At 23.3% G+C, this 20,079-nt stretch overlaps 1 protein-coding gene across 1 annotated transcript in view; it reads left to right on the top strand.

Annotated features, from left to right (window-relative positions):
• The first annotated feature begins 6,550 nt into the window (after positions 1-6,550).
• LOC132929901 (microtubule-associated protein futsch) overlaps positions 6,551-20,079 on the top strand; it is a 30,181-nt gene continuing 16,652 nt past the window's right edge. The window contains exons 1-2 of the mRNA XM_060995531.1: positions 6,551-6,737; positions 12,486-12,652. Coding sequence (XP_060851514.1) covers positions 12,535-12,652 — 118 coding nt within the window. The 5' untranslated portion in view covers positions 6,551-6,737; positions 12,486-12,534. The remainder of the gene's footprint in view (positions 6,738-12,485; positions 12,653-20,079) is intronic.

The raw sequence follows: 20,079 nt of genomic DNA, 5'->3' as shown, positions 1-20,079 counted from the left end.
ATTCTTTGTGAATAATAATTTTGGGAAACTGTTAATCAATTTTTTTTATATATTTGGATTTTTAAGGCTATATTATTTATGATAATCTACTGTAAATATTTCGTTTAACCACGGTTTATATTTGAGTTAAATAAAGTTTCTATTTTCTAATAAATACCTAATAACGATCATTACGTCTTAATATTTGATTAGGTTAGGTTAGGTTAGGTATATATAAATATATATTATAATATATTATATTATAATATTTATAAATATATATATATATATAAATCATGAATAAATCTAATAAAAATAGTTTTAATCATAAAAATAAAAATATAATATTCGTTGGGTCCCAACGAAATTTCTCGAACACAATTTGTGTCCCAATCATAAAAGTGGGGTACACGAATGTCACGAATTGTCTCCCAACTGTTTTATGAAGTTTTACACAAGTTGCGAGCTGATAAATTCAAAACGATATTTTACACAAGAATAAAATACGCATAAAATGTTTAAAGATGGTATAATTTAAATTTTTGCTTAATATGTAACATTATTAAAATTATTTGTGTAGTTATTTTTAATTTTAATTTATATTAGTTAGACAAACTTATGTGTAACCCGAAAAAAACTGAGGGACACAATTCGTGCAACTTGAAAAAGACCTAGGGACAAAATTTAGTATTTGGGACACAACTCGTTTGCAGCCCTAAATAGTGTATTATGAAAAAATTGTATGTTTAAATTGAATATCTAACTATAATGTGTGTATCTACTACATGGCATTAAGTCCACCTTCAATAATATAAATTTTGAATATATAAACTATAAATAAACAAATATAATAATTATACATAATAAATAAATGTGGAGTGACTATAGAATAGCGTATTCAAGGGTGGTCACTGGTCAAACGGATGTGATATAACCCTACACCCCGTGGCCCATGACATTTTTTCAATATTTATAATATTATTTAATATAGTGATTCACTAAGCATGCTCACTTCTATTTTTAATCAATATTGAATTTATTTAAATTCAGATTTTTGGAATTTTTAAGTGTAAATACCTATAAACCCATATTTTCAAATAGGTACTTAGATTTGTTAACGATTTAAAGAGTATCATGTGGTGATGATTTTTTTTTTAAATTTTGATATACTCAATCAGTATTCGAACTACTGGTTCGTAGTATTTGAGTTATTTAACGTTGACCACTAAAGATAAAAGGTCTATTGTCCATGATAATGGGTTTGAGAAAATGAGGGCTATGATTGTTTAAATATTTTAATAATTTATATTATTCTATCAACATTTCATAATTTTTAAAAATTGTTCCACTATAATATAAATTGATACTTTATTTAATATTATATTTTACATATATTTTAAATTGAAATAAACCCATTTTTTTAATACTTATAATTTTTAGTATACATTATAAACTTTTTTTTTATTATAAAAAGAATATTTACAATCTGTGTTGGAGTAGCACAATAAGTAAATATCATAATTGATTTACTTATATTGTGCCTGTTAATTAAATTTTCGATATTATATTAATATATAGAATACCTACGACTTCAATTTAACTAATTTTTCGTGTTTAATGTATAATAACATTTCTCAAGACTGCAATCTGCTTGTATTATTGATTCATCGTGTTATTGTAATTAATATAAAATATAGATTATATGATTGATTTAATAAATAAATATTTAACAATGTGGTTTGAAGTTAGATCAACAACTTTATTTTTATACGTGATACAGTTAAAACTATTTGTACTTATTTTTTACCTAAATAATACTTATTGTAGCCTGTAGATACTAAAAATATTAGGTATTTATTTTGTGTCTTAAGACTTGAGAGTTAATAAGTTGGACACTTTACAATTATTTCAATACTCGTGACTTATTGATTTAAATTACCAAATAATGTAAATGTCTTATTTATACATTTCGCCCTTGGTTCAAAGAATATACTATAGTATTTCATTGATTAAAGATACAAGCTAGAAGTAACAACTCGATTAACTATAAAATACCATAATGTTACTATATAACTATAAATAATGGAAAGTTCTTGTTCCTTTAAATATTCAAATGAATAAAATTTATTTCATTATAGGTATTATGTTTTGTTATTAATTTTAAACTTCTATCGACGATAGTAGTAGGTATACACGACAGGTACTATAGTTGTATCTTGTATAGGTACCAGTAATGTATGCGAAACGTAAATATTATGTAATAAAAAATATTTTGTAACTAGATTGAATGATTTCTTCGTTCAATGTTATTATTTATTTTTTCATCTAATTGATTTATTATTATACAACTATTGTATGTACTATGTATATTGTATATTGTATAGATTCAAGATTTAACTAATCAAGTAATATTAAAAAAAGTTAATAAATAAAAAATTTATTTTTATATTGTAAATATATTATTTTACGTATGCGTTTTCTGAAATTGTCAATATACTCGTATTACATCAATAGTTACATCAATAGGCCGAATTCATTTAACTACGTTTCAATCATTGTTTTTGAAATTGTATTTAAAAAAAAAACTCATTTGTAGGAAAATATGAATTAAAAATTACTACAATCATGATAAATTATTAACAAATAACACTCAGTGTTCATAATAAAATATATTAGCTTTTTTTTTTATTATTAAGATTTTATTGAATGCATAATATGCCGTATATTAAATATAATATATACAGTTTTCTTGTTAAAATTACAAATTATTTTAGTCATGTTGTTCAGTATTTTATTTTTATTTTTATGTTTTTATTGATATTATTATAGACAAAATTTAAAAACATCAATTATATACGATTTAATATTAAACAGTTACATACATTTATAATTGAATATAATAGTTAAATATTAATTATTTTTAATAATTTATTACAATTTTCATGGTTTATTAGTTGAATAATTAATGTAAATTTTTACCGACTATGTAATCACAAAACTTAATACATTATAAATACTTAATATTTAATTATTTTTAGTATAAGTATATTTTAAATAGACCATTAAATATTTAATTATGCACATTAAGTAAAATGTATGAATATTATGTTCACATTACACGCGTATTGCATATTTAGTATCTAACCTATATATTATTATGATTAGAAATTAAAAAAAGACGATTTTAATTTCAAAATATTTTTAAGACTTAATTAATATGTAATTGTAATTGTTTCTTTAAACGTGTTTACTGTTTAAGTTTATTATATATTTGTTTAAGTAACTCGTAAATTAATTTTCCATTTTATAAATTCTAAAAATATTTAATTATTCTTATTTGCAAATAATAATTTTGTCTGGTTATGGAAAAAGGACACAGATGATATGAGATAATAAATTTAAAACCAATAATCAATTATTTTAAAATTGATATAAGCACTTTCAAAAAATAAATTTGTGCGCAGAATCATAACCATACTATGGAGGTAAAGTTAGGTTTCGGCATTTTAGTTTGGCACCACTTTTATGTTATATTAAATGGAGTGTCTTCACATACGTATATATATATATATATATATATATATATATATAAATATATTAATATATATATATAAGAATTGTAAAGTTCTTAAAAACTTATTGGGAGGATATATAATTCCAAAACCATCTCCTTTGATAACCTTCTGTTTGAGCAGGTTATTAGTTTACTATTATAGTAAGTAAATTAAGTTATATAAAATAATATATATTAAGTAATTTTCAAATATTATGTGCTTTTAAAAATATTTGTTATATTAATATTTTAGATTTTTTAAATATTTATAGTTAATATATATATATATATATTCAACCGTAATTAATAACATAATTTTAATCTTTTATTACCATTTTTTTAACCAACCATCCCTATCGATAGAATATTAAAAATGATAAATGGCTATAGGTGTATGAATCTTTTGGAGTGGAATTCAACATATACATTTGTTTAAAGAACACTTTCATTTTTATTAAATTTAAAAAATAATAAAGCTACATTTTATTTGATATTTTTCCTAATATGAATGTAGTATATTATTATTTTACTTATATAATGACTCGTTAAATATTTAAATCACATAATTCAAATTATATAAAATTAATTTGTTACATTTCAAATACTTTTAGAACATTTTTTTAAGTTTGATTTTTTTATTTTACTACTTTTAATAATGGTATTTGACATATTGTTTAAAATAAAAAATAATGTATTTCACTTTTATTATTATAGTATGTCATTAGATTCCATCCTGTTAGGATTTGAACTAGATATGTTGGCGCCCTTTTGTTTGCCAAGTTGTTGATGTTTTTGTTTTATATCCGACCACGCTAGAATAAAATAATATATATTTTACGTTTCATTGTTAGTTACTGTTTATCACATTCACATTCGTAAATTTTTCAACCCTAAGTTTGTTATATTTTTTTAAGTTATATCGACCAATCCCTTCTATCATCCTACTTAGTGTTTGCTAATTATTTCATAATATTTGGCTTATAGGTTCTATAATAAATTAAGTTTTTAGTATTGTTATACTGATGTTTTTGATTTTTTTTTTAAGTATCCCAAATGAAGCTGAATACTTCAAATATTTTTGAGTATCTATATTTCATTCATATCATTTAAAAGATGTACATATTCATATAATATTATAATGTATAGAATTTAATTAAAATATATAAAGGTAAACTCAGTATGAATGTGTAATTGACTTTGATTATAATTAAATGGTATATAAGTATCTGCAATAATAACTATTTAGTATTTTTACATTTTTCATTAGTTATAGGTGAATTATTAATAAGAATAGTTTTGTTTTCTTTATTAATAATATTTATATGATTAGTATTGAACTAGATATAAGCCCTTCTCGCTCGTAAAATATCGATATATGCGTGTATAGGTACATAGAACAATTATAAAAGTAAATTTGGATACAAATTGGAGATGGGCTCTTTCAAAATTCTCAATTCAATTAGGTATTGTATTTTTATAAATTAAACATTTATTATATGAGTACATATTATGTTATTGACATGTTATTATTAGTGATTGATCGTTGATTACCCTATCAATTCGTTCTATCTACAACTAATTGGATATTTCAGCTAGGTTTTGTATTTAATAATTTTCACTGCAGTTTCCAGGTTTCCTTGATCTTGAACATAAGGAAAAACTACCATTATTAGTGGAAAAGTTATAAAGCATATTATAATATGGCAATGTATTTTAATGGTTTTTTAAATATTCTAAAAAATGATAATTCTAACTATTTTGCCGATTAGCCGATTGATAATATATTTTTTTAAATGTTTTTTTTTTATTATAAATTTTGACTCACGAGGTTATGTTGTTAATTTTTAAGGTTTTAATTTGGTTTAACAGTATATATTTGATTTCTTTTTAATATTTAATTTAGAATAAATAACTTTAATAATAATTATTATTATACTTAAAACTGCATACTGTTTCGAATTTTAACGTAATTATTATAGGTTTTAATGATTACTCGATGATAATCATTTTGAAAATAGAAAGTGTCTGTTCCATGTTTCGAACTAAAATATTGAGCTTATAATATATTATTATCTTATAAATGTTTTAGTATGTAAATATTAATTATTTTATTGAACGACATTTATTATTTCGAAATCTATTAGTTTTTTTATAATATTTTCGTACATAGTTTCCAATCAAAATAAAACAATGTTTTTTTTTTTTAATTTTTCAATTTTTTTTTAATGACAACATACATTTTTAATTTCATTTTCCAAAGAAAAATATTTTTGGAGTATTTCAATAAATAAAAATCGAAATTCGGATAATTGGCTTATAAGATGAGTATTTAAGGTTTTCAGTTTTGGTTAACGGAATGGTGAGCTACGAAGTTACCCCACAAAAGATTGGTCTACTACTTCGCACTAATACTTTAAAGTTTAAATACTTATCTCATAAACCATTCTTCCAAACTTCGATTTTTATGTATTAAAATACTACAAAAAAAATTCTGTTTCTGAATATGAAATTAAATAGGTATGTTGTCGTTCAAAAAAGTAAAATACTCAAAAATATCTTTAAATACTTATATCAAAGAGAGCCATAAAAGAGTTTTTGTACAAATATAGGAAATCTTTAGACAAAATTAAAAATAAAAACCTTTTTCTTTAACACGATGTCATATTTTATATGACATATTGCTATACCTTTATAGACTCTTAGTACCTATACCTATACTTATACCTATATGTATTATACAATATTATTATGTGAAGCCCGTAGCGCCGACGGCGTTTCTATATACGTACATTTAAAGCTTTCTCAGGGGGGAAGGAGGGGGGCACCAGTTCGATTGGCCTAGAAAAATGCACCCTCCCCCCAACCAACAAACAACCGCACCCATTCCGACACTCAAACGCCGATGCGCCCGTGGTGCAGCGGTCCCTGCGCGTTTCTGCGATCGAAGCGAGGCCCTTGTCCCGGCAAGCCATTTAATACACCGCCTACGACATTGGTTTGTTGCCGACTGGGGAAATACAGCGCCGCAATCGTTGGTCTCACTGCGTGACCGTCCGGCGGATCCTGCGTGATCCGGCTTTCCTTTGCGCCGAGACCGCAACACTACTGCAGTCCCTGAGACACGGTGGACACGCGACGAGTCTAGTAGACATTTCCGGCACGGCGACCGAGGTATTCCTCTACTTATATCTATACTTGCGGAAAGGTACGTTAATCTGATTCGTGTTATTGCTATTATTATTATAATTTATAATCTTAAATCGTGAGTCGTGATTATATTATATTATATAGAAATTCTATCGATTAAATGATTATTTTGGATTTCACTTCACTTTGAGCTGTGTATTCTTTTGAGTTCTCGCTTATCGATCTCATCGCGAATGTTCTTTATTTTTATGTTACTCACATTTCTGATGAGTGACTGATTATTACTGATTAGTTATTATGTATACGCTCTGTTGTCATTTCAATCTTCGGACTCTGTTTCGTTTAACTCTTACCCCGAATATATTATTTTTAGATAGCAACTTTCTCAAACTTTAAAAGTATAATTTAGGTTTAGTTGCCACGTTATCGCTAATATAACACAATCTACACAATCTTTCAAATGTTATTAATTGATTTTAGAAGTTAATAATTTCAATTTTTGATAATATATTATAAAATATTCAATGGAGTAGGCAACAAATAGGCATATTAGCTAATTATATATTTACTTAGGCGACAACAAAACGCCCCAAGATTAAATTAATAACAAATAATACCTATTCAAAAGTACATTTTTAATTTTTTGACTTTACCTATAGTAATTAATTTGCTTTTTCAATTATAACAAACTGCCAATATAAAAGGTATTTATATTTTAGTCGTATTTAAATATCTAATGTTGACATACTTAGAAATATTTAGTATAGTTGTTTAAAGAAACAAATTATACACTAAGCACCTTTTTAATAAACTATTAAAATATTGAAATTAAAAAAATATTAAGTGTGAAAAAAACTTTCTAACCATTATACAAAATGTGAAGTATACCTAGCTATTATATAAGTTTATTCATAATCATAATAAGTTAGAACAATATATATTATTTAAGTAAACTATAAATAACTTTTTTTTAATTTTTAAATAATAATATAATTTTATCAATTTAATTTGAAATTTAAAAAAGTAAGATATGAGTTAATGATAGAGAAAATTAGCAACTTTTCATTTTAATTCCAATAATATTTAATAAATATAATGCTTTTATAATATTTACTTGATTTAAGTCTTAAAATATTTATTGTGCTTTTCTCACTGTTGATATTTTCCCAGTTGTTTTATACCTACATTATTACAACTATACATTTATCTTTTGTCATATTTCTTTGTTCTCTATTATATACATTCAGTGCGTAGAATTAAACATAAAAAGATACTGTTCTGTTGTTATAATGATATGTTCATATCAATGTCAAAAATGCAATAGTAAAATATGTGCCTTGTATATTCAATTGAAAGTTGAAAAGCATATTATGTTTTATGTACTGAGGTGAATTATGTTTAAATACGTAGCTTAAAATAAAATTTTATCAATAAATTCTGTTGAACGAAAATTTATAAGACATTTCTTATTATAATCCAAGTCCCAAAGTAAAGCTGGTTTACTTTTATCGAGAAATTCATTCATTTAAAAATAAACTTGTTATTTGTGTATTGTAAATAATTGTAATCTAAAATCTTCCTCAATAAGTAATACATTTTTAACAACGATAATGAAATATTATTAACATTGGAGATACTTGTGGTATTATTTTATTTTAATTTAATATATTTTATACATGTTTAGTTTTTATGATTAGCATAATTACTTAACTTGGTTAGTTAGGCTTAGGCAAATATACAGAATAATTTGAATCGTAATTAATGTTTGAGATAGGTTACACAACTTTAACCATGGATACATATTTAATGTTAAAATTAATTACCATTTTTATTGTATGATTAATTTATGATAAAATATAAGCTCTAAGTTAACCTCATAAAGTAATATATAACCGAGAACAAATGATATATACATAACTTTATAACTATATAGATGGTGTCCCGTGAGGATTTATTATAATATAAAGTGATGTAATAATGAAAATTATATTATTTTGCTATTTAAAATTAATAACCACTAATCTTCACTAGATATTTTGTACCTATAATTTACTGCAGACTTTACCGTACAAGATGTTTTTATGTATTACAGGAATAATTATTTATTTATTTTATATTCTATCACTAAAGCATAATATGTAATTAATAGTTAAGTTTACTGGGATCAATATTAAATAAATTATTATATCTAATCACCTAATAATTATTTATTATCAAGAAATTTAAAATAAATATAAACTTAATGAAATTTATAAATTTTCCATAGGTATTGATAACAATAGCTAGAGTAACATATTTTATTATCTACTTATATTTCACTCTGTAATTGAGATATCAAGGTGAGTAATATTATGTATACGTTTCGTATATTTACATCCTTAATTTTTTTGATACAAAAATTGTTGCATTAAATTTTATTCTTTTTTCTTATCAATATCTATATTTGCATAGAGATACGTATTGGGTCCATTTTATCTAGATATAATTAGGGCCCATTTATTAATAGTAATGGGTCACATGTATCATGCATATTATTTATTTCTATAGCACCAGTAAAGTTATCTACTTATTTCTTACTTTACGTCGTAATGACTACAACATAAATATAAAATTACTACTTTCTGAAAGTAAAACCACTGTTTACTTGTAAGTCATTTTCTATTAAAGAAGATAATATACACAATCTACATTTTTATTGAAATTAAAAAAAAATATTTAAATAAATATAAATAGTAAATTTTAATTTTAAAACAGCGATAATTATAACGGCAAACGCAAATTATTGTGTATTCTATATCTATTGGCTATTACTACCTATAATATCTATCAGTCAGCGAGTGAGTGTATCTGTATAGTGTATGTAGTTATATTATATGTACCTACTATATCTGTTTTTTGATGAACACTCTACACATGTTTATATAGGTTTATAAAGGTCTACTTATAGTTATTTACCAAAACTCAAAAGATTCACTTTAAAAATTATTACTAATAGAGATCGTAGTTTTTCCATTTACGTATTTTTTTTTATATTTTCTAAGGATACTATAGCTCAAGGGTTTCCAAACTTTTTTATTCAAGGGCCACAAAAAATATCAAATGCTCTTAGCGAGCCAAAAGTGTATTAACACATATAATTTTTAATTGTCTATATAATAATCTATATTTTATTTACCGTCCTATGGGTTCTGCGGGCCGGTTAAAACTTGTTCGCGGTCCGTAGTTTGGAGACCCCTGCTATAGCTGATAGTTATTATACTTATTAATTGGAATTGTTAAAAATAATATACACTATTGAATTTAAGTGAAAGAGGTATCTGATAGAGGGCCCAGGTCTTATAATTTTAAGAGAAATTACTGGACTTTTCCCAGTATTCCGGCGGATCAATATGCGCTTGTTTGAAGAAGTTATTGTATAGTATGATTAGTATGTAAAACATATTTTATTATTTTAACTAGCATTAAATTAATCGTACAGTGTATAAAAGTATAACACGGAATAAAAGAAAACTCAATACAAAAAAAAGGAAATTTTGATATTCTACTTTTTTATTACTTCCACAGATTATTTTCTATTTTATTAAAATCAATAACAATGAGCAGTAGGTCACTACCTAGTAAAATTACTAGTAACTTGATAAATTGGCTTATATACCTACATATACAGTAATTGTGATAAATATGTATTATATCATAAATAATTTAGTCACTGGTATAGATATTATTTAGCGGTTTATTCATTAAACTAGTATATCACATAAAATCTAATTTATATCTCCAATATTGTAATTTATAATTAACCTTGTTGTTTCTTACGTCAAGTATGGTAGCATATAACATGAATAATAATTAATCAGATATCCAATTTAATGAAAATTATTTATGCGTTCAAATAGAAATATATAGGATAGTAAGCTATATACATATAAATACATTATTAATATAACTGGTTTTTTTTGTATCAATAATGATAAAACTAAAACAGTTTAATTTAACATACTAGATTGAATTATTAAACAGACTTGATTAATTGTAAGTATAGATTAAAATTCCAGCCACGGATAGATACGGTTAAGAACATTATTTGTGTTCTTACTTTGGCTTTTTTAAACAAAGCTGAATATTAGTATTTTGAAATTATAAAATTTTACATACTCATATAACTTACATACAAATTTAAGTATCGTAAGAAAGAAATAACACATATAACTTTCTTAAATTTCAGAATGATAATAGGTTAATTCACTCTTAGTTATTTGCAAATATACATATATTCAACTTTCAACCACGGATAGGTAAGACTTCTTAAAACTTTTGGTATAGTTAAAAATTATAATAATACTATATTAATACTATATTAAAAAAATCAACATTTAAAAGTTAACATTCCATAAGCTATAGTAATTTCATACGAATTTGTTTTAATGACTATTTTACAATAAACATACAGAAATGATTTTAAATTAGAAATACAACAATTTTATTATATGTATGGCAAATGTTGTATTATAATTTATAGTTATAAATAAGTAATAAGGCCCGAATTTTTACCATTTTATCACTTATTTATCTTAATTAAACTAATATAATATAAAAACAAAATACCAAATTTAAACATAGATTAAAGATATAAAAAAATTATTTAAAGCAAATATTATGAAACGATATTTCTTGATATAATATTTTTATTTTCATAATTTACACTAAAAGCTCGTACAATATATACATGTAAGTATATGCACCAACAATTAATAAAATTATCTGCAAATATAAAAATATTCTTTAAAAATGTAAAAACATCGAAAAATTCGAAATAAAAGTTTAACCTTTAAAGTATTTACTACATGAAATAAATTATGTACTTGAAATGCATCGTCTTGGATCATCCAAAAAATAATGCATTTTGCATTGAAACGCTGAATCAGGTTATTCAATTACTTAATGTACCTATGTAAAGACTAAAGAGCTTGAATTAGTTGAACTGCTGAAAACAAAATATACTTAGTAGTACTAAGTATATTTGGTATAAATATGTGGTTGATATATGTTGGACCAACTATTATTGTATAAATTTGTATGTTAAAATTTAAAAAATATAGTGAAATTTAAAAAAACTTAATTACTGGTAGGTATAGTTTAAAATTCAATTATAATTTATAAGTTTAATAGTTATACTAAATACTTATATTATGGCATATTGTAATTTAAATATGTTAAATAATTGATATTTAATGTTAAGACCCTTTATTTTTAATGACAAACCGAACCTGAGCAGATTTATTTTTTTAGTTTACCAAGCTCAAAATGAAACGAACCATATTTAGCTATATTGGTTATTGTTATTAATATTTTTGTAATATCTAACTTACAATTTTAGAAAACCATAACTATAAATTTAATAGTTTGAAGAAGAAATCTATATTTTTGTTTTAAGTGTTTTTTATGTTTTTATTATTTTATCATAGTATACATGTCTATATAAATTAATTATGGTAGTAGTATCATATTATATTTTTGAATGTTTAGTTAGATATTTTATACGTCTAGCTATGTATAATAGACACTAATTAAAGAAATTAAATTTAAATTTCTTAAAACAAATAAAAATAAGAACTAGGTATTTAAATAATAATAATTATTGTTTTTAATAAACATTGATATAAAAATTAGTCGTGAGCTTTTTGGGTTAAAATATTTACGTTGGACCTATTCAATTGTTTAGCATTATAATTGTCAATTCATATTGGACACAAAAAATATGTCATTAATCATAATTTTATTGATGTAACTTTTTTATCTGTTGCAGGCATAATTTAGCATATCTAATGAAACATTGAACGCGTAGTAATTAAAAAATGGGTAACCCATCAGATCACGTCGAAACTCCACTTACCGGTGGATATCTGCTGATTGTATTAGCCGAACCCAGGAGTGCTGAACACAAATTAGCTATATTGAAAAAACTCACAAAAGGTAAAACAAAAAATAAATTATAAAAAAATATATACATAAATAAATATACTCTAGACAGGTTAATAATATGGGTTTATTTCGAGAGATAAAATCATGTTGGGGTGGTGTATGTCTGGGTATCATAATATCTATTTTAAAAAGTTCCGTCACCAATACTCTTGAATGACATGAGTTAAAATTAAAATGAACAGGATTACGTACGCTGAAGTTAGAAAATCGATGAAATAAAACTAACATTAAAAATGATGCCGAAAACGTATGTATATAAAATAATTAAATAAATAATCCTACCTATACAGTATACATTATTTACTATTCAAAACAAATAATAATAATAATATACCTACGATATATAATAATTAACTCGTGGAAATTATCGCTCAAATCTTTACAAATTCTTTTTGTTTATTCAAATATTTGTGTCATAAAATTGTTTAATTCAATATTATAGTTCGCAGTACTTTGACAGGGGATTTTTATTATTATTCAGTCTGAAGTAAAAATATGACTACTCAGGTCTTGTAGGTATTTTAATAGAACTGTAACATGTGTTTCAATGTTGCCGCAATCTGTTTAAATATAAACTGAATCCGCTCAAGACCCTTCATTTGGTAGTAATTTTAAACGAGAATATGTATAGTAGAGGACAAAATGTGCATGTCAAATGAAGACGTTGTGTGTTAAAATAAAATCTTATAATTATAATATGACGATACACTTTATAAGTTGTCATACAATTAATATGCTGTGCCTATATACGTTTATTGTAGGTACATATAAATAATAAATATGATGAAATATTAGATTTTAAAAATTATATTGATTTATGTTTTTTTTTTTTTTTAAATGAGATAAATTTTTATTTACATCCATGTACGAGTAGTAGGTAGGTTAATATTAATATCATGCGCTTTTTCAATAATTTTGTTAAAACATTAAAATAGTGTTTAGAAAAATAATATTAAAGGTAACGAAGTGGCCATTAACAAGTATTTTTTAGTTTGAAATATTATAATTTATGTGATAATTAAGGTATTTTAAAGACAATTTTTTAATATTTACTTATTTTATTATATTTAAAGTAAAAGTTTCATTATGTATCAGAACATTTATAGCACGGTAGATAATGAAATAAAAAATCGTATCTATACCATGTTATTAAAACTTTTAGAATTTTCAGTGTTTTTAATCTTTTTTATTATTATTCAAAGATATATTTACAATAAAATAAAAGTAAAAACAGTAAATAATGCAAAGCAACTTTTATAATGTTATATCACAATTCACTATTCATAAGTAATATTACATATTATGTATAACTGTTTAAGGCGAGCAAAGCTAGATGATTGAATAGCAATATTCTAAAATCCTGTCCAAAATTTGTTGTGTTTTATTTTATTTTTAAAATTGCATATTTATAATATAACTTATATTTTAACTAAATGCAAACACTAAATTATGAATTTATGCACATTATAATATAATTGTATATAGTGTATTTATAGCTAAAACAAACTTAGTAAAAGAGTTTCTATTTATATTATACTATACAGTGCATATTAAAGTGTTTATATAAATATATCAATAAACTACATATATATATATTATAACATAGAAGCAACAAAAAATAATAAAAATAATCAATACTTACTATTTGATATAGGTAAAAATTAGACGTTTAATACATAACAAAACGTATTTGTACTCAACTAACACCTTGGAAACGTTGACGTCATGAAGAAATGTTCAAATGACAAATTATTGTTTTATATTCTGTTAACTTTCAAGAAAGAATTACAATATATTATTTTTTTATATTTAATATTTTAGATTGTATTGATTTTTTTACATCTGCGTAGTTTATCAGACTTATCTAACATGCACCTTTATCTTTAAGCGTATGGTAAATCCTTTTATTTTTAAAACATATGAGTAATAAACCTACCTCTATTTACCTATTTTTTTTCTTGATAAAATTAATTACTGTTGACTGTCTGTTATTTGCAGTCGACAGTAAATTTATAATTCTGGAAAGGCTGTTTTTATGGGCACTATTAAAATTGCGTGCACAATTCGAGTAAAATATCCTCCAAATGTAATCCATTGTTATAGAAATAGTTAAAAAAAAAAAGTAATAATAAAATGATAAAAAAAAATCCATTTCATTTTTTCATTCTAAATATTATTATTGTTTATTAATAAATATGTTACTCAATAAAACAGATTAAAATTAATTTTTTGATAAAAGTTAAAAGTTATTTAATTAAAACTCGGGAAATTTAAAAATGGTGTTTAAACCTTTGAGGTGTTATGTGCCATATAATGCAAATAAGTATTGATATCGAAGGAAGGAGGATTTACGACAATTTGATGGTACCTAACTAACAATATTATTAAAGTTAAAATTAATCTATAATATGTGAAAAATTAACGTAATTAAAATAATAAAATAGTTAAATTAATTCGTAAATGTCTAACTGGAGCTAGAAATATAAACAATTGTTAAATATTTATTATTATAAAAAAATTAAACAATACTGATCTTTAGCAGTAATTTGTATTATTTTTTTTTTTTATAGTAATTTTATATTATTCATTAAAACGTTTGAACTTTAATTGTTGTGAAACAGTTTGAGGTTTGAAATGTGTGTACAAGCTGTTACTTGTAATATATTATTATATATATTACTATCGATACAAATTGTTAAAATATGAATTCATAAATTCTTTATATGACTACATACAATTTTCAAAACGTTTTATAAATTTTTTATAAAGCCGAACTCAAATTGCGTTTTTAAAATGCAATAATTTATTACTGCTTTCAAAATTCCTAGTGTAAAATATAAAATATAAATAAATAGTAGTACGCCCAATTTTTATACTTCGTTTTTATTACTTACTTATGTTTTGAATTAAATTTTCTATTTTAAGAATTTATTGTTTGAAAATTTTAAATTATCTTGGTTTATGAATTAAAATTTTTTCAATGTAGATATTCTCTTAAAAATCAGTGTGTTTTTTAAAGTATAATTATCTATATAATATTTAAAATATTTTATTAAGATTCAAATTCGTGTTATAAGATAATATGTTTGGTGTTAATATATTTAATTAATTTTCCCATCTTTAATTATTGTATATTTGTATATATTTTAGTTTTAATATTAAATTAGTTGCGGATGACTTGAAAATATTATACTACATATATATATATATGTATACAGAGTGTGCACCAGCTTGGCAAGAACACACTAATTAATTTCTTTATTTAAATTATGACCTTAGAAGTTTTTAAGTATATACTTTTTTAGGCTATATTTTCAAGTTCTTGACATTTTAGGCCATTTAAGGATTTTACTGAACGCAAACAACTTTTTTTTAAATAAAATAAAATTTTAACATTGTGAATATATCTAAAGGGATCTAGGACGATTTGTCGTGGCCATCTCAATGTGGCTGTTTCACCATAGACATGGACATTAAATATTTTCTGATAATATAATAGTAAAGGTTAAGAAATAATACATTTTTAGTATTTTCATCATATTCATAATTTTCAAATAATATGATTATAAAGATAATTAATAACCATGGTAATATAATATAAACTATGCCTTTTAAATAAGTAAAGACTACAACTGTCATATTATTGTTGTACTAAATTTTACGCTTTACAAAAAGTTCTATTACAGCAACATTAAAATCATATTGTATTATTAAAATTAACATTATCATAAAACAAACATAAAACCATTATACACAAATATTTCATGACCACGAGTCGATATTACTTGAGGTTTCGTTATGTTACCTCTTGACTAACTAATATACTGTGAGTTGTGTCGCAAGATAGAACTGATTAAAACGTTATTGCTACAATATTGTAACTGTGATCGTCGTCAATGGATCATAGACGATATAGGTATAGGTTTAAAACCTAAAATCCAATAATATCAATAATAATATAACATAACATTATACAGTGTGAAGTTTAAGTTGTTTGAATGTAGGTGTACACAATTTTTCGACCACGGAAAAACGTCGTCCCTATGGTGAAACGGCTCATGGTGAAATGCTCTCCTGGCGAAATGGTCACATCTGTTTGTCCCATTATTTGGTATCTTAATTATTAAGCTTTATGTATCTTTTATGGATAATATATTAGTAATATAGGTTTAAGGATGTGGTGATTTTAAAGTTAAACTAATCAATATTAATATATTAGCATTTTATTATAGTTTGTAAAATGTAAATATTTTCTAACAAATAAGAACGCGGCTAATATAAGATAAATACATTTTAGACCGATATAATATATATTAGGTACCTATAAAACTTTTTCTGTTAGATTCATCGAGTATTGTTTTTTTTATCTATTGATAGTCAATCCAAAGTAATTGAATACAAATTTGGTTTTTGTCAAGCATTCTAACGGATAAGAAAAAATACAATTTCTTTGATTCGCCAATCAATCACTAATGACATGAAACATTAAAATGCAATTATTTTACCGCTAGTTTGATAACAGTGGAGATCTAGCTCTTTTTTTTTAAATTGTTTTTACATAAGAATATTTTGTAAATAACTATACTATGCATCAATATTTAATAAATAATTTATTTACCATAGTGACATAATGTTCTTTATCCAATTAATTTTCGTTCATAACGTGCAGAATTTATTTATAACGAATTGTATTACCTAATTTAAAATCAATAAAATATATCCAGTTAAGATACTTATAAATTCCGAGGTGACAATATAGATGGTAGTTTATTATCTAACCTTAAATGTTTGATAGTCAATGGAGTGAAATTAATTCTATTTTGAATATTTAAACTTAAAGATTAATGTACTATAATATGTTTTGGCATAATTTCATAATTTTTAGAAAAAGTTTTAAACAAAAACTTGCCGAATTTTGTTTTATTTTAATTATACATTATTCATTACAGTACGAAGATAAATAAAAATTATATTACCAGTAAAAAACTTCATGACAATAGTAAAAGTTAAAAAAAAAAACCATCAAATAATTTTAATTGTTTCGAATTTCTTGTTTTTTTTTTTGAGTATGAAATATATGTATAAATTCTAGATATAACAACAAAAAATCGAGATATCGAAAAATTCAAGACATTGAGTTTTTATCTAATTTTATATAAAAATAAAATATTTAATAGATACATTTTTTTTTTTAAAAATTGACATTAAAGTTTTTTTTTATTATTTCTGCCTTTCAAAATTTCTTCTATATTGGATGATGCAGAAATATGCTATCTTTCATGCATGTAGTAGTTTCAACAAAATGCCTTAATGTCTTAAAGCGTGTTTAGCTTGTGAATTATTTTAACCACATTAACTTTCTCCTAATTGTGTGGTTTGTCATCACTCATGCTTGGATTTTCGATGGTTTTTTAAAAAAAATTGTTATCTCTCCATGTTCTTACTGTAATAAAAATAATATTGGTGTACTTTAAACAATGAAAATCAATTAATTTTATATCGAGTTATTCGGAAAAAAACGTTATTTAGTGTAATGGTAGCTTCAAGGAGATTTCAATGTAGTTTGAGATAAAGAAAATTTCTTAAAAGCTATGTTTGACATAACAAGAATATTTTATTCTAAAATAAATTTGTAAACTATAATATGTCATGAAATGACGAATTTTAAATAATTAACTGAACAAGTTTTAAATTTAGTTAAAATTTTCTATAAACTAAAGTCTATTGATATGTAAGCTCTCCTTGTTTCTTCTTTCGTACGCATGCGTAATGTACCAATTAATTTGCATTCAGCAGAACCAACCTTGTGTTATTAGCTTAAATATTATAGTAATTTGACCTATTATTGAATTTAAAATTAAGAACATTATTTGCGTTCTTACTTTGACTTTTTTACAGTCCAGTATTAGAATTTTTAAAATATAACACTTACAATTGTATATACTCTTAGCTTGCGTACAAATTTAAATACCGTAAATGCTTACACATAGAAAATGTTCTTAACTTTAAATTTTATATCAATTTCCTCATTAATATTAACTTAAATTAACAACACAAAGTTGATTCTATTGAACGTAAATTTGTCATGTTACGCAAAAACACAAATATTGTGGTGACATTTTCTTGACGAAATTGTATGTCAGTTATAAATGCGAAAGCATAAATATATATTAAACATACCTAAACAATTATTTTTTTAACCATTTTTAGAATATTGATGATTTTTATACGACTTCTGTGTACTATATATTGAAATATTAGATTGTTTTAATAAATACCAATTTAAATAAAATGTTTATTTTATATTTATATAACGTGTCTAACCCAATACAATAAGATAAAACCAGCATAAATTTCGACTTGAATACAAATATAACTAACCACATAGGTAGTCCTAAAAAGTATCAAAATAACATTTGTACAAACTCAATAATATAGGTAATAATATTTAGCATAATATATAATCATTTATTAATAAATTATCATCCATATTCTACCATTAAATATCTCTCAAAAATAGTTTCTATTAATTTAATTATAAGAAATACAAATTGAATGCAATTATATTTTAAATTTTAAATAAAAACACATTTATTGTACTAAATATATGTATTGATCTTTATAATAATTAAGTGTAGTCTAACTAGTAGGTAACCTATACAATAAACATAAATAAAATAGTTTTAATTTATACGACGTACTTAGATGATTTTATGTAATAATCAATCATTGGACCGTTTTGTTAGCTGATTTTTATTTCATAATTCGGTCAATTATTTGACTAGGGGGTATTTATACAATCATTTCAACGGTGTAATATTTTTTATTTATTTCAAGTCAATAATTTAAGCACCTACTTTAAGTTTTGTAAAATATTTATTTTTATTTTTAAATGTCAGCTGCGATTTCACGTTCGTTAAAAAAAAATAAAAATTTCTCATTCCTTTGTATTAAGCAGCAAATGTGTATAAGATTAACCGAGTCTAACAAATAATAAAAAGAAACTACTGCAATGACCATCTAATTTATGTTAAGGAATCATCTTGTCTTAACAATATTATCACATATTATTATGTATCACGCTTTGTAAAATAAACATAGGTTGTTTAAATTGGTACGTTTCTGTAATAGGCCGATATCCTAAATACCTATTATTACCATATTATGGTCATATTATTACATAATGACTGCTTATAGAACCTTGCGTGTAGTAGTACTTTATATAGGTACCCCGATTTGTATATAACAGTTTCGTGATAAAAGCCAATTATTTTATAAACACTATTTCCGTAAATGTTATATATTATAATAAGGACCATTAAATTGCAACAGGGTGAAAATCTTCTAATTCTAAGCATTAATAAATTCAACAATTTTGCGAGAAAAATTTTTCTGGTAGTTTTTTCTGAGTGGAGATA

This window comes from Rhopalosiphum padi, chromosome 4 (genome assembly GCF_020882245.1).
Source record: "Rhopalosiphum padi isolate XX-2018 chromosome 4, ASM2088224v1, whole genome shotgun sequence".
Lineage (NCBI taxonomy): Eukaryota > Metazoa > Arthropoda > Insecta > Hemiptera > Aphididae > Rhopalosiphum > Rhopalosiphum padi.
The sequence above is the reverse complement of the archived record's forward strand: the minus strand, read 5'-3'. Positions and strand labels throughout refer to the sequence as shown.